We start from the raw sequence: 15,765 nt of genomic DNA on the forward strand, positions 1-15,765 counted from the left end.
TCAGACACAGTATCCTCAATTCCTTTTGTACTAAGGTTACACTAGCATCTGCAGGTAGCTAAAATCTTCAGAGAAATTACTGTTTAGCTAAATCAATGAGTATAGACTCAAGTGGCTGTGTGTGCTTCTCTGGCCCAATGTTTGTGGCCATATTCTGATTTCAGTCACTATGCCCTTGTGTGGGTGTCAGCTTTATAAACATCTGAATGATTCATAGAGAACCAATCACTTTGTTGATCATGAAAAACCAGACTCACCCAAAACATCTGTTTTGCATTAATTGTTCCAAAAATAAAGTACTAATAAAAATATTGTCCCTTTTTTCTGAGCCAACGGTCTGATCATGACTCATATAAATCAACTGCACATGACCATAATAAACAGCATATTCATTTTTACTCATTCCTGCAACTGGATTGTAGGCAGTGCTGTGGTATATCTTGCCCTTTACAAGCACAGATGTGAAGAGCCTTTGTTTTATTATTAAAATGCACAAATAAACAATAGCTTCACTGACAGTTTTGGAGACCAGCACTGCTGCTTTCTAGAAGTGCTGGCAACACTGGTTGAGCCTGAAAATAGGCCAGATCTTCCCTTTCCCTCTGTCAACTTCTCCTGCTTCCATAGAAGGTCTTTTGGCTCTGATAACATTCTACAAGCTGATGTTGTTTTGTTTGATGATTGGAATTGTCATAGATGTTCTTGAGAGAGCCCAAGTGAAAACACTTTATTCCCCATTGGACAAAGCCATACTAAGAAAATTAATTGCATGGATCCATGTAGGCATTTTTTATGAGTTTGGAAGACTGGGACAATCAACTTTCATCAGATAACACAGACTGTCAAGTGAAGATCCTGGAAGCTCAGTCCTGAAAGGCAGTCAACATTGATTTGAAACTAGCTGATATTTTAGGGTACAAAATGTTCACCTCAGGGAACATATTTCAGTTTGAACAAATGTTCTGGGCTACACCTTATGCTGCAGCTCCTGCAGCTTCACCTTTTTTCAACCAAGAAAATATTTTTTAAACTTGGTCAAGTATTAAAGGATCTATTTTACTTCTGGGCATTGCATAAAGGGCAGCCAAAGCTCAGGTACTTACAAACCATGTCAAAGAGTTGTAAGTATTCCTTTTGTATGCAGGAAAAGCAGTGTCTGATCTGTGTTGCATAATGCAGACTCCTGTGAAAGCTCCTCTGCATAAAGCAGGTAGAGCACTTTGAAGAGTTTTCTCACAGCCTTGTGTTCTCTTTTGTGTAGAAAGTAAATGAAGGAAAGTACAGGAGTTATGAGGAGTTCAAAGCAGATGCTCAACTGCTTCTACACAACACAGTGATTTTCTATGGAGGTAAAGTACTACATTTACTGCTTGCCTTGTTTGATATGTCTTTATTTGTAGGAAACTCACAAGTCCAGGATGAATTTGGTGTTAAGTAGTCTTAAGTGTGAATGAGGTAATTTGAAAGCCCTTGAAAATCAAAGTGCATAAGGACTTTTTAGGGTCTTTTCTGGCCCACCTACTACAGAAACTATTTTCATCCTCCCTGAATAAACCTCTTAGTGAGAATTGCACTTTTTCCATCCTGCTTCTTCTTCAGCAAAGTCCTAAGTCAGTCTATACTGCAGATTTTTGCCAATATATGTATGTTTTCCTAGGGTAGAGTAGGATTTTCTGTGTTGTGTCAGCAGAAACATGTACTATGGACATATTGCTTTTACTTTTGGGCAATATCTGCCATATTGTGAAAGCAAAAGTAGCTACATCCACACTAGGAGTGTGCTGCTGGTGCAGTGTGGAGGTACAGCCATCAGAGAAGCTGCCAGGCACTGGGAAGGTAATGAGTGACTGATTGGAAGTCAAAAATCCCCACCACCATGTCCAGAAGCTGTAGCCAGGTCCTGTTTTCAGAGCCACCATCTCAGGAAGGGTGTAGTTGTCCCCATCAGGGGAACTGGGAGGAGGGTGGCACCAGGGAATGCAGCCCCAGGAGATCACAGTGTGGCTGGTGGGGAGAGATGTGAATATGCCAGGAGAGGAATCCAGGGGTGTAAAGGGAAACTCAGTGATGAACAGTCTGTGAAACATCACTCAGGGCACGGAGCAGAGAGGAGATGCTTTAGGATAACTGCAGTGTGCCATTCAGACACAAACAGAGAAAGGAACTAAACCCATATTAAGAGGAACTGTGTCTCCCTGCTGCTGCTCCTCCTCAGATGTGTACTTGCATTGTTCAGTGTGAAAGCAGTATTGTGGCATATAAATATGACACAGAAAACAAATATTGAACTGATTGTTAGAAAATTTTAAATGGAAGGGCTGCCCAAGTGATTAAATTATATTTTTTCTTCTTAAGAATGACAATTATAGCATGAATGTCACAGCTGCAAATCTTTGTGAGCACTGTGATCATACTGTGATTGTTTATACCAACTATTTTTAATTTACAGCGGACAGTGAACAAGCTGATATAGCAAGGATGCTTTACAAAGACACCTGCCATGAAGTAAGTACTGCCAAGTAACCAAGATACTTCATTTTCATTTCAAAATCTAAGAAATTATTCTTCATATTACAAATTAAAAAGCATGTGAAATTGAATTATAAATTTCTTCCAGACAGTCTAGCAGCTGATTCAGAATTCCTTTTACTTTTTCTTTAGGTTTTTGCTGTAGGTTGGGTTTTGTTGGTTTTTTGGTTTTTTTTCTTTTTTTGCAACTAGGTGATAATTTAAAAAAAACTGGTGTTCAAATTTTAGTTTTGAAAAAAATTGAGCAATACAGATTTGGACTAGAAATAATTGAACTTACTAATATAAATTGAATCTTGGACTTTAAATAATTGTACTTACTAATATAAATTGAATCTGAGGTGAAATTCCTACTAAATTCTCTAATTGTCATTAAAAACAAAAAATGTCATCATTCTCCATATTCTGGGGAGACCAAAAAGTAAAGCCGAGGAGCTGGCACACTTTTTCCTTTTGTACAGTTGAATTACTTCTTTCACAATGTACTTTAAATATTTGATGAATTTTAAGAACTGTTCTTTGCATTTCATCTATAATAGATCATTAATATGTCAGTTAGTCTCCCTCTGCCTGGCTTTTCTGAAACATGAATAATGTTTCTTCAGGTTGTCTTTCAGCCTCTCACAGCCCACCTCAATTTCACACCTTTAGTTTGCATGGACAGAGGTAACTCCACCAAATTAGCAAACAGGGCTGAAAAATTGTACTACTTAAGGGAGAGGGATGCTACTGAAATCACATAAATAGGATTTTTTTTTTGCTTATTTACCTTTTTTCTTGTTTGTTTTTCAGCTGGATGAACTGCAGCTTTGCAAGAACTGTTTCTATTTGTCAAATGCACGACCTGACAATTGGTTCTGCTATCCTTGTGTATGTTGCTGACACAGATTTTTATTTGTTTGCTTTTCTGTATGAAAGACTGCAGTTTTGGTGTCATTAATGCATTGAATATTCCATTTCACAGTGCTGGTATCAAAAGCATGGTTAAGACTCTGTAAGCCTGGATATTTTATACAAGTGAAGTGTTGATTGAAGTTCAAAGCTGTAACAATATAGGTTATAAACCTTGGGTATCAGCCAGTTACAACAGTTTCACAAGAAAATAAGGAGCTTACAGAACTAAAACTCTGCTCCTGAATGAAGCTAGAAAGACAAGTTAATTTTTAGGCTGCTTAGGATCTCTGTTTTCAATAGACAGTTGTACCCTTTTCAGACTTTGCAGTTTTAGGGGTTTTTTTAAGTTGATCCAAGCAATCTATCTAACAAGGAAATGTAAGAAGATAAAAGTGAAAATAGCACTAGACACAAATAGTAACCACGCTCTTAAGGTACTTGCATAGTGTTACAGCAGAATATTTGTGGGAGATAGCAATATATTTCATATCCACTAATAAATCCAACTTCTTTTTCCAGATACCTAATCATGAGTTGGTTTGGGCCAAAATGAAAGGCTTTGGGTTTTGGCCAGCCAAAGTCATGCAGAAAGAGGACAATCAAGTTGATGTTCGCTTTTTTGGCCATCACCACCAAAGGTAATTTATTAATTCCATGTGCTGCTTCTTACAAACAATATTAAAAGAATTTATCTCATCTGTCATGTTGTAAATCCTGGCTCAGCTTGTTGCCAGTATTAGAAATATTGAATACTTTGCCATAATTGTTTCAGAAAATCTAAATTTCAGTCTAACACATCTGAAGTGTCCAAATTCAGTGGCTCAGATGTTCTCTTTCCACAGTTGCCAGAAGGATGTTCCTTAATGCCATTTTAATTAAAGACAGTAAGTGAACTTAAGCTGTTTCTTCAAATGTGTAGCAGTCTCCTAATCCAGGCCAAGGTGAAAATGGGACAGAAATGTACTCCTTCTACCAGCAGTACTGACTTCAGGCAGTTTCTCATTTGAGCTGAGGCACTACAATTTTGTGGTTTGGTATCATGATATATATCACAAATGTTTGTGTCTCACTGCTAGAACATTGACAGGTCTCCTGCTGGGAGCCAGTTTGCAATTTCAGAAAATCCCTCTTTGCACTGGAAACTTGTCTCTTAGAGATCAGCTTTTGGTTCTCTCTCCAGCTGGTTGTTCAGCATTTAGGAAGTTTGTAGCAGTGTGACAGTGCATGTACTGGTTTGGATTATTTTACTGTTTTATTTATGTGCCTGTAATTTGAGGAGAAGAGACATTTCTCAAGTAATTAATGGTTGTTAGGAGATGGTATATTTTGGTGCATCCCAAAAGAACCTAGACAATTCAGTAACAGTTTATTTAAATTGCTTTCATGTAACTTGCACAATATATAACATCTTTTCACTTTTTATGTGAGCTACCAAGACTTTTTAATGGTTATAAAGTAAGTAAAGGATCCTTACTGGTGCCTCAGTCACAGAATGTTTTTACCTTGGATCTGTTAATGAATACAGTTTATTTAATTAGTTATCTTTGGTTTTAAGTTCACACAGTTTAAAATTACTTAATAAAGGAACCTGGCACCTGTGGGATGAGGTGCTTGCTATTTCTTAAATGTGTGCTGATACAAAAGGCAAAGGATGTTTAACAGCAGTGCCATTGCTTACTTACTGTGCTGGGCTTGGATAAAAGGCCCAACTTCTGGTTAGTGTAAACTAACATTGTTTCTTTGTCTTTATTCAAATTAAATTTATATTGCAAGAATCAAGAATCTTTTCACAAACATGTCATTTGTGGAGTATCTAATCTGTTAGGTAGATGTGCATGGCAGTGACTCTATATCCAATGTCCAATGTTGCCTGGTGCTTGGTATAACCTCTCAAAATGTCAAGACCTGCCTATCTAACTCACTGAGAATTCTCTGAACACCTTTAAGTGGACAAGGTAACTTTGGAATCATGTCACTGGCATGAATTCAGTCCAAACAAGCATGATAGTCCCCATGGAAGTTCAGTCCTGATAGACAGGGGCTCAGGACACAAAATGTGTCTATTCAAGGTGAGGAGTTGGTACATTCCCTGACAATTTTAACAAGTATTTATAATAACAAAAATGTCTAACAGCATGCAGTCCATTTTCTCAAATGTGTTGAGTTTAAAAAAAAAAATCAAAAAGGAATTGTCAGTGATCGACCATTATGAAAAACTGCTTTTGAAGTCAGTTTCTCAGGTTGAGATCCTTCACCTGTTTTTCATGTTTCTGAACTGTGTGTTCTGTGTTCACAAGGGCCTGGATCCCCTCTGAAAACATTCAAGACATCACAGTGAACATCCACCGGCTGCACGTGAAGCGCAGCATGGGCTGGAAGAAGGCCTGTGATGAGCTGGAGCTGCACCAGCGCTTCCTCCGCGAGGGAAGATTCTGGAAGTCAAAGAATGAGGACAAAGGGGAAGAGGAGGCAGAGTCCAGCATCTCTTCCACTAGCAATGAGCAAGTGAGTGCTGCTGCAATATTAGCAATTGGGGGAAATTCATTAAAGAGTACAAAGTCAGTGTGGTTTTGATTAATGTGCTGTTAATTAGCCTTGTGCTCTGTCTGCAGGTTTGTGAGGACAAGAGGGTTTAAAGATTTATTCTCCCTATCACTTGTTCCCCCTTATTATACCTATCTTGCTATCAGTAATAGCAAGAATTTAGATTTTCCCTCTTTCCTCAGTTTCTCGGATGACCTTTGTGAAGTTTCAAAGTGTTTGTCACGTACAGCACCTTGATGAGACAGATCAAGATTTCTAAAGTTAAATAGGAATGCTCGAGTCAAATGTCACAGATATCAGATGGACTGCAACACTGCCTTCTTGGAGCCCTGTCAAGGGACAGCCCTGTGGCTGCTCAGCCTTTTCACAGCTGGAGTATGCTCACTTTGAGCTCTATTCTGCCTTCAGATCCACAAGTTACACCAGCCATGACATTTTCAGCACGTCCAACTGAAGCTAGGTGCAAACATTGCACTTGAGGACCATGTGAACAGCAGCTGATTAAAGTAATTAAAAATAATTCTGCAAAACAAGAAAAATCATGTTGTTTTAACAAAGAGCACAAATGGCCAAGATCCAAAGCTTTACATTTCCACATGAAAATTCCCTTATCATAGCTGATCTTTACTAATCATTCATTGTTCAAGAGGGTGTTATATATTCACTTCTAGTGACTTGGCAGTAAGATTTTCATAGTTTGCAGGGTGCTTCTCTGTATTTTTGGCAGCCCTTTCCCTGGCAACATCTTTCCTCATTTAAAACTCGTATCCTTGCTCCAAGTCTCTATTAAAAAAATTTGGTATATTTTTACCCTCTTCCTTTGTCCTTTTGTCAAACAGGTCTATCATCCAGTCTGGAACTAAAACCTTAAAAGTTTATAAAAGTGCATGTTGTGGTGGGAGGTTGTTCCTTATCAAAGTGGGTTTAAGATTTTTTAGCCTGGTTTGCTTAGCTACCCCTTTCTAACCCCTTTATTTAAAGTTGTGTGTGCAGTCATACAACAGCCTGTGATAAAACAGGAAAATGGTCATAAATAACAAAACTGGTATTTTCCCATTTTTTTTAGAAGTGTCAGTCACAGGGTCTGAAGTGTCCATTTACGTATTTTCTCTTCAATGCCAACTATTCATACTTGACTCGGCTGATGCTTATACCTGTTTTACTGGTTTCCCAGATACAGGAACACAGGAGTAGCCATCAAACTCACTGTTCTGCTGTAGTCTGCAATATCCTGTTACTAAGACTAGCTAGTGCTAGCCATGCTTCAGAAGCAGGCATAAGAACTTCTCTACAAGCCCTGTAAGATAATTACCATCCACTTAGATCTCATCCTTGTTTCTACTGTGATACTGACTTTTATTCTAAAGCATAAAGTTCCATACTCCTCCAGTAATAATCCAGTCTGGGTGATCTTACCATATTTACATACTTATATTCTCTTTATAATCACTGCTGTTTTCTGGCATCCAACAAGATCTGATTTCTAAGTATGGGTCACTAATATCAGAATATCTCAGAAAACAAGTGTTTGAACTTGTGTGTGCAATGAAGAAAGGAATTATTAAGAGTATTTTAGCAAGTGCATTTTGAATGGCAGAACTTGTTCTTTAATTTTGTTCCTTCGTGCAGTCATAGTCATCAGTGATGATGTAGAAAGTTTATTGTGTGTACTTCTCATTTAAGAACATTTCATTAACATTTCTATTTGATACCCTAAATAATTGCAAATAATCACAAATAAAAGGCACATCAGTCATGTTACAATGAAAGCCACTTAAATAAACTGCTTTTTGGGTTGATTCAACATGCTTTTCCTAATATTCACAGCTGAAGGTTACTCAGGAACCACGAGCAAAGAAAGGACGACGTAACCAGAGTATGGAACTCAAGAAAGAAGTGAGTAACCTCAATTATTGTGTTTTTAGAGATAGCAAAGTACAAAAAGTCTGAAATTTTAATAGGCACTCCTTCAATTTCAGTCACCTTTTAGTGATGTTACAGTATTAGCCTTGGAAGTTCCAGCCCCACAGCTTGGTACTCCCTGCTAAAACAAGTGTAATTATGCCTCCCACATGCAAGCAATGTGTGTCATCATTGGAATACTCTGTATCGTGAATAAAGCAAGCCAGCTTACAACATTTCTTTTTTAATAACAAATTCAGCATATCAGCAAGCTCATAAATAGCAAAAATTAGGAAGTTCAATCGAGACTATTAAGTTTCTGAGCCACCTTACCCACTTTGTCTGCAGGGCTTCCCTATGTATCCCGCTTGCAGGATCAGGGAACCAAGGGCTGCGCTATTGCTCGTGTACACGAGGGGGCACTTACAGAGAGAGCCGTAAATCTCTTCCCGAGCCGCCAAGGACTCTTTCCTGGCCTCCTTCCAGCTGAGAGGAACGCTGAGAAACATTTGCACATATGTGTGTGTTCCCTGCCAGAGGGCTCGGGATGCCCGTGCAGGGGAGGCTGCGGGGACTGGAGCAGCAGAGCTACAGAGTGGCTGGAGCAGCAGAGCTCTCTGTAGAGCAGAGCTCTCTGTGGTGGCTGGAACAGGGACAAGGACACTCCTCATTCCCTGCCTCCCTATTGTACCTGATCCTGCAGGAGGCAGCCTCATGGATGGGGACAGTGACACGGTCTCTGCTCCCTGGGGCACAAACTTGGTTTGAGTGCAAGATTGGCCAGACATCCTCCTGTAATCTCCCTTTCTTACTGGGTTTTCTGTCAAGCAAATGCTGTAATTTGCTTCATATATTTATGTCTTAACATTTGCCTTCTTAACTCTGATCAGTGATCCAGAAGTCAATCACAGTGACCTCTCAGTGAGTAATTGATTGCAAAAGGGAATACACAGTCAGCCTTTTGAATGGTGTAAGCAATGCTTCATCACACAGACAGGCACTAAGTCCAGTCCTGAGCAAGGCTTTGTCTCTACACTGCTAAATGAGCATTAAGAGATCTAACTTTAATTTTAAAAAATTGTTTATGTCTTCAGACACCTCAAATAACAGTAAGCACTTCCAGGAGTATAAGGTCAATCTATTCTAAAGTGCAGGAGCCATTGGTGTTACATTGTAATAACACAGGCAGCTGAATTCAGCGCAGTACACTACAGTAACAGGGACTTCTTTCTTGATAATTGTGTAATTATACAGAGCCTCTGTGGTCATCAAGTCTAGTTTCATATTATTGGAAGCAAGACGCAGGCTCTCATTAGCCTTTCATCTTCAAAGGACCTTTGAAGTTCTGATCAATCTTTGCAGCACTTCTGTGGAGTCAGTGGAATATCACAGACTCCAGGGCAGCCTGTTGGGTCAGAGTAAGCCCAGAGTTTGCCAAAACAATCCAGGAGCCTTGGCCATGCAACTACAGTCTCTTTAGGCAGAATATTGTGGGGGAAAAATATCTCTAGCAAACCTCTAGCAATCCTCAGGAGTCAGCACAGCCTCTGAGGTTTTTCATACTTTTGGGGAGGTGAGGCTGGCTGAAATCAGAAAAGCCTGACCCAAGAGCCTGCCCACTCTCAAGTTGGTTTTCCACAGGGATCCCACATCCCATTAGCACTACAGGTCTTCAGCAGACACCTTTCATATTAATTACACTGATATTCCTCACATAACATTTTTTCTTCAGGGGGACCTGAAAAGGGAACAGGTTGACTTATTCTATTTTGATATCTGATGTTGCCTTCAAGGCGTGGCGACCTGGTTCTAAGTCTGGCACGGTGGCCCAAAGCCCAGGGTCACTCGGTCCATATGCTCCTGACACCAATGTGGTGGACAGCAAATGGCGTTTATTGAGGGGTCACAAGGGTTTTTATGGCTTGGGCAGTCACTGTCATTTCCCTCTGCTTACGTCCGGCTGGGTGCGGCCGGGCACGGAGCACGGGTCGGGGTGTCCTATCTAACCGTACAGCCTGGGATTCTTCCTACGCTTGTCCCTGACTCTCCACAATCTCATTTACAAGTTTGTTCTTTCTCTGCAGGAGCCAGAACCTGAAACTGAAGCAGTAAGTTCAAGCCAGGAAATTCCCACAATGCCTCAGCCCATTGAAAAAGTTTCAGTCTCAACTCAGACCAAGAAGTTAAGTGCCTCTTCTCCAAAAGTGATGCATCGGAGCACCCAGACCAGTAATGATGGAGTGTGTCAGAACATGTGCCATGACAAATACACCAAAATCTTTAATGATTTCAAGGACAGGATGAAAGCTGATCACAAAAGAGAAACTGAGAGAGTCGTGCGAGAGGCAGTGGAAAAGGTAACGCTTGTTGAAAACCACCTACCCTGGGTTGAGGAGAGGAGATTTTGGGGATTTCTTCTTCTTTCTATTTTTGTAACAACCTCTTTTACCAAAACTCATAAAAAATGTTTTCCAAAGAGACCACATAAAAATAGTCTCCATTATTGCTTTTTTAGACCATTTCTATACCAACAAACCTACTTTAAACAGAAAACTCTTGTCTTTTTTGATTCTTTCCAGTGAAATAAATTTGTGATCCAAAACTGAAGCTAATTGTTTCATTCATTCATGAGTATCTGTTTCCAAAGCGTTTCTCTCCATTGTTAAGTGTGATTCTAAACAATGTCATTGTTTAACTGCTAATCATAAATAATTCTTCTTTTGCCCATCTTCTGACCTCAAGATCAAATAGGGTCACTGAAATTTGTTTGAATTTTCTTATCTGATAATAACCTGTTTAAAATTCAATGTCTAAGCTTGACCTGGTCACCTTTGGCTAGAGAGAGCAGGGCAATTTGGAGGATGATTTGTCTGACCTCTCTTAAGTACCTGTCTTAAGATAAGATGAATTTCCTTCTGGATGAAGGACTGTGAAATGAACCTAGGGAGTTCAAGTGTTAATCCTGTAGGATTAAGACACCAAATGTTTAGATACCTGAGCAAGGGCAGAGGAACTTCACTGACAGTGAACACTAAAATAAATAAATACCTGTTAATGAACTCAGGGATGTTCTATTTCGTATCTTCCATCATGCACTTGCTGTAGATTTATAAGCAGTTGTAGATTTGGAAAAACCAAAATATTTTTAAAGAGAAATTAATAAATTTATAAACTGATTGAGCAAAGAACTTACGCATAGAACTTACTTAGCTGTTATTGTAGATGCCTAGCAGAGTAGAAATACAGTGACATCTTTATTTTTATTAAATCTGTTTTTGTTATATCTCTAATTGAGCAATTTTTTATTTCCTAAATAGGAGAAAGCTCAAATTAGGTGACCCCCCCCTGCATCAGTAATAGAGATTTAAAGAGTAGAGGTTTAATTAAGACACTTTTAACTCCAAGAGCTGTCCCTTGACTTGTTTTGCTGTCTGTCTTTGGCAGCTGCGCACGGAGATGGAGGAGGAGAAAAGGCAGGCTGTGAACAAAGCTGTGGCCAACGCACAAGGAGAGATGGACAGAAAGTGTAAGCAGGTAAAGGAGAAGTGCAAAGAAGAGTTTCTAGAAGAAATTAAGAAGCTAGCAGGTCAGCACAAGCAACTGATTTCCCAGACCAAGAAGAAGCAGTGGGTAAGTGTCAAAAATGTATCACAAGAGAGTTAAGTGGAAATGTAAAATGCATCCTGCAGGCAGTTGAAGGGGATTTCTTCCTTGCTTTTAGCTGCACTGCTCTTTCACTGGTCTTTCAGCATTAAGACTTTCTCCTTCATATAACTGTTTCAAATCTTCTCCAGATTTCAACTTGGCATTTTGATTACTTTCCATCTTAATTTGTTAGTGCTAACAGCAACACCTTCTTGAGTCCAATCAGATCTTAGTATTAAAAATGTTTTTTTCTAAATGCAGTTTTACTCCGTATAAGAAATGCTTGGCATTATGTTCACACTCCTTTGATCTTGAGACCTCAGAGGGTACAATATCTGGCTGCATCAATTTAGATTCCCCTGCTAATAAGGCTGTTAGTGATATCCTTTTTGGCCTTTTCCTCTCCTTGCTTTTTCTAAGACACGACATTCTGAAATGTATTCCTCTCCTGTTTGGTCCTTAAGTGCAACTCTGCAGCACCAGCTACAAAAACCACGTTGGTGTGCCCTCTGGAAAAGTGAAAATAGACATCTAACTTACTGTTCTGCTACACACCACAAACTTCCCCCTGGTTTTATTTGGGTTGTGGCTGGTGTTTTCTCAGGCTGGAGTGTGTCCTCACACATGGCTGTACAGCACCTAGCCAAACACTGCAGGAACCATAAACTGTGCTGCTTGCCAGGAGCAGAGTGCAGGTGGAAACTGCTCTGCCCAGGAGCTGGGACCTGGCACAGACACAAAGTCTGCTATTTCTTTGTTAATTTTCACAGAACAGGGGAGCAAAAGCCATCACTGAGGAAGTCCCACAGCACTGTGACAGTTGTCTGTAACACACAGGGGTGTGGGCACAGGATTGTAGCACTGGTGGGGCTGGAGAGGAGCAGGAGCCTCCAGGAGATGGCACCAGCCAGTCCTGTCACCCCCTGCAGCCCCATTTGCCTTCTGCTGTAAAAGGCTGTTTTGCTGCTGCTCAGCCTCATTAGTCCCTGTGCTTACATGAAACAATGGGCCCTGCAGGGAAAACTCTGCTCTGGAGAAGAATGGAAAAAATACTCTGGCAAGACAGTCAATCAGTGACTATCACAGTTAAGAGTTTGGTTTTTGGAAAGAGAATAATTACTTCAAATGCCCCAGTTCCTTCAGCCTTCATTTCTGTTCCTCACAGAGGTTTTACTGTGGGTGTTATGATGGTGCAGTGCTTGGGTCTGTCAATAAGAGAGTTCCTCCCTGTCTACCTGCCTCTGCAGACCAGAGAAGTTATTTTTGACTGACTTGATGGAGTTTCTGTGCTTAGTGTGTCACCAGCTGCTGGGGCCTGTGTGCTTACCTGTGGCACTGGAGAGGGAAATGGAATTGCCTTTGCCTACTATAGAATATGTCAAATTACCTCTGTTCTGTCAGGAGTGAAGAGCACACATGTGACATGTGAACCATTGTCACCATTCAGCTGACATGCACTAACTGGGGCACAATGACATCATTGTGAGGCTGGACTCTTAGCTCTAGCTGCTTTTTGATAGTTTTGAAGGTAGAATTTTCAAGAGAGACTGACTGGAGTTATCTGCTCCAATGTGCCTTTACTATATCCTTCAGACTAATCAAAAAATGCCCTAGTACCACATCACTGAATTTATTAATGAGGACATAAAGCTTCATTACTGAGCAAAACAATCAAAAGATAGAAAGAGTATTTGACAATCTTGCCTATTTCTGTGGCCTCAAACTATCTGTCAATCACCAGCCTAAATGAAGGCATCATGCAGGCAGCTGGTTTGCATGTGGCAGGAGAGGGAGGGTCAGGATAAACACCTCTGCATTCAGGCTGATGGATCTGCCTGCCAACACAGCCCCAGGCAGCTGGACTCGGTCCAATTACACAGCTCCCCAGTGATTCTTCCTTCAGTGCTACTAATGACAGTCCCTGGTGTGTAGTGCTGCACTTGTGTGCTGCTATTATAATGATACCTCCTTACCAAAATCTCATGTAATTAACACACTTACTAAATGAGTTTTGGTGGCTTTGCTTTTTAATTAGGAGCAGAGACCTCTGGTTTTGTGTAATGCTGATGTCTGTGCTTGGGAATACAGCTGCTATTATTCACACTGTATTTGTCTTTTTCTCATACCTAAAAAACAAGTCCAGCTGGGATAAAGGGATCATTTTGCTGGTAGTGTACAGGACATGGGATGTGCTTCCAGCCCTCAGAAGACTAATGCACAGTTAAAGAATAACAGTTCCTCTTTCTCTAGCTGGTCACAATTGGCTTAGCCCAATTTTATTTTTATACCTTCAGAAAATTTTGGTTTAGTACAGATACCTCAAGTAAATAGCAAAGAAAAGGAAGAAGTGTAAAGGCAGCAGTAACAATAATGAGATTAAGCACCACCATGGCCTCCAGGGTTCAGGCTGGACTGCTGGTCTTGACAATGTTTCTATTTTAGTTTCTCCAAATTCTTTTATTTTTGTATAAGACTCATTTAAATTGGTGCATAGGTCATTTCCATTGACAGTTTTAACTTTTTTCTCTTTCAAATCTATTTACAGATATATTTATTTTAACTTGCAACAGGTGGTCTTTAAGTGAATGAGAATTGTCTGTGATGTGTACTGTCTGAAACAAAACCCCAAGTGATTGATAACATTTAGAAACAGGAAAATACAAAGGAAAGAGGAAAATACAAAGAAAAGAGGAGGCCTGAGGCCAGCTGGCATTTTGCCTCCAGTGCCACATGTGCTGGTACCAGCACAGATGACACTATTTTCCTTTTGTAAGTGGAGATTCACATCCCACACTTATGGCCAGCATATGTAAGGGGAAGTGCAGGACCCGCAGATCAGTTGTCCTCTCCTGTCGTAGCATTTTTTGATCTCTCCAAGCCAGCAGATGTGAATTTGCTCTCCGGGCTGAGGCCCATGCTGTACATAATGGAGAGCCACAGCTGCTCCCTGCACCTTTCCAGCAGATGATCCTGATGGCTCCCACAGGCTTGTGGGCAGCCAGCAACATGAAAAACCAGGAAAACAGCTCTCAAGAGGACACTTGTTTGCAGACATTTTTACAAATAAACTTCCCAGGAGCTAAATTATGAAAGGAAAATGGAGAGGTTTCCTTCTCACACAGCTAGGGCAGTCCCTTTATTGCTGATATAAATAAATGGTTATCAGTTTAGCCAATGTAAATGTTGGCTTTCTTGGATCTGTCTTTCAGTAGTGTGGGTTGTTGTGGTTTTTCTTTTGAGGCAGTTGGGTTTGTTTCCTTTGTAATTCTGTTTTATTAGCAAAGCTGTAGCTAGACAGGACATAAAAATTAAATTGTGTGTTATTTTGTGGTTTGATAGCAGCCTGCACAGACTGTGTGATATCCCTCCCCTTGTTCACCATCATGCAAAGAGCATTTCAGACTGGATTCCTAAAGATGCCTCCTGATTTTGAGCAGACCAAATTCAGAAAGGCAAATTTGAGGTCATTAGAAGCTGACTGTCCAGGATGCAGAAGTATAAATGGTACCTTAAGCAGCAATGCCACCTTATCTTATGGAGTTTTGTCAAAATGACAGTTCATGCTTTTGCAGCACTGCCTTAAGGGGCATAAACCAGCCTGAAGACAGGGCACTGTGTGGGTGCTGTGCCTCCTTGATGGCCACGCTTGGTGCTGACCAGCATGTTGCCTTCCCTTTCTTATTTCCCCAGAGGCCACAGGGTTATTTTCCGAGTAGATTTCCAGCTATCAGAAGGCTGGGGGTGTTCTCTGTGTTCCGAGGTAGAAATCATCTTTGCTGCAGCTTTCTCCAGAAACAAATAATTCTGCATAAAGCATGGGCTGTGCAGCATCTTTCTTTCAGGAGTTTTGTGCAGTGCTGGCAGGCAGGACAAAGGGCAAGAGCCCAGGTAGCCAACCTGTGTATGACAGGCCGTCTTGGGTTTATCTAAGACTTGGAGGAAAAACCACTTTTCTGATCTGCTCAGTAGCAGTAATGGAGCACAAGGTTTTCCCTTCAGGAGGTGGCAGTGCTGGCTGCCAGTCAGCAAACTCCAGTGACAGCAGTGTCCTTACAGGCTGACCCCACATGGGTTATAACAAACCCATATTTCTTGTCTCCTGGGATGTCATTGTTGTGACTTTTGACGTTTTCTAGACCTAAAGGCTCTTCCCCAGCAATCTCTGGACAAGTCAGGCTTATAAAGAAACCTCAAACACTGATTTTCAAGCCTGTGCAGAGCCTGTTGGGGCCAGCAGTGCCTGTTGATTTA

At 40.6% G+C, this 15,765-nt stretch overlaps 1 protein-coding gene across 9 annotated transcripts in view; it reads left to right on the top strand.

Annotated features, from left to right (window-relative positions):
* ZMYND11 (zinc finger MYND-type containing 11) overlaps positions 1-15,765 on the top strand; it is a 105,065-nt gene that overhangs the window by 87,323 nt on the left and 1,977 nt on the right. For all 9 annotated transcript variants that reach the window (XM_064703920.1, XM_064703916.1, XM_064703923.1 and 6 more), the window contains 8 exons: positions 1,262-1,349; positions 2,450-2,505; positions 3,322-3,399; positions 3,943-4,061; positions 5,721-5,928; positions 7,795-7,863; positions 9,954-10,226; positions 11,314-11,499. In XM_064703920.1, coding sequence (XP_064559990.1) covers positions 1,262-1,349; positions 2,450-2,505; positions 3,322-3,399; positions 3,943-4,061; positions 5,721-5,928; positions 7,795-7,863; positions 9,954-10,226; positions 11,314-11,499 — 1,077 coding nt within the window. The remainder of the gene's footprint in view (positions 1-1,261; positions 1,350-2,449; positions 2,506-3,321; positions 3,400-3,942; positions 4,062-5,720; positions 5,929-7,794; positions 7,864-9,953; positions 10,227-11,313; positions 11,500-15,765) is intronic.

This window comes from Zonotrichia leucophrys, chromosome 2 (genome assembly GCF_028769735.1).
Source record: "Zonotrichia leucophrys gambelii isolate GWCS_2022_RI chromosome 2, RI_Zleu_2.0, whole genome shotgun sequence".
Lineage (NCBI taxonomy): Eukaryota > Metazoa > Chordata > Aves > Passeriformes > Passerellidae > Zonotrichia > Zonotrichia leucophrys.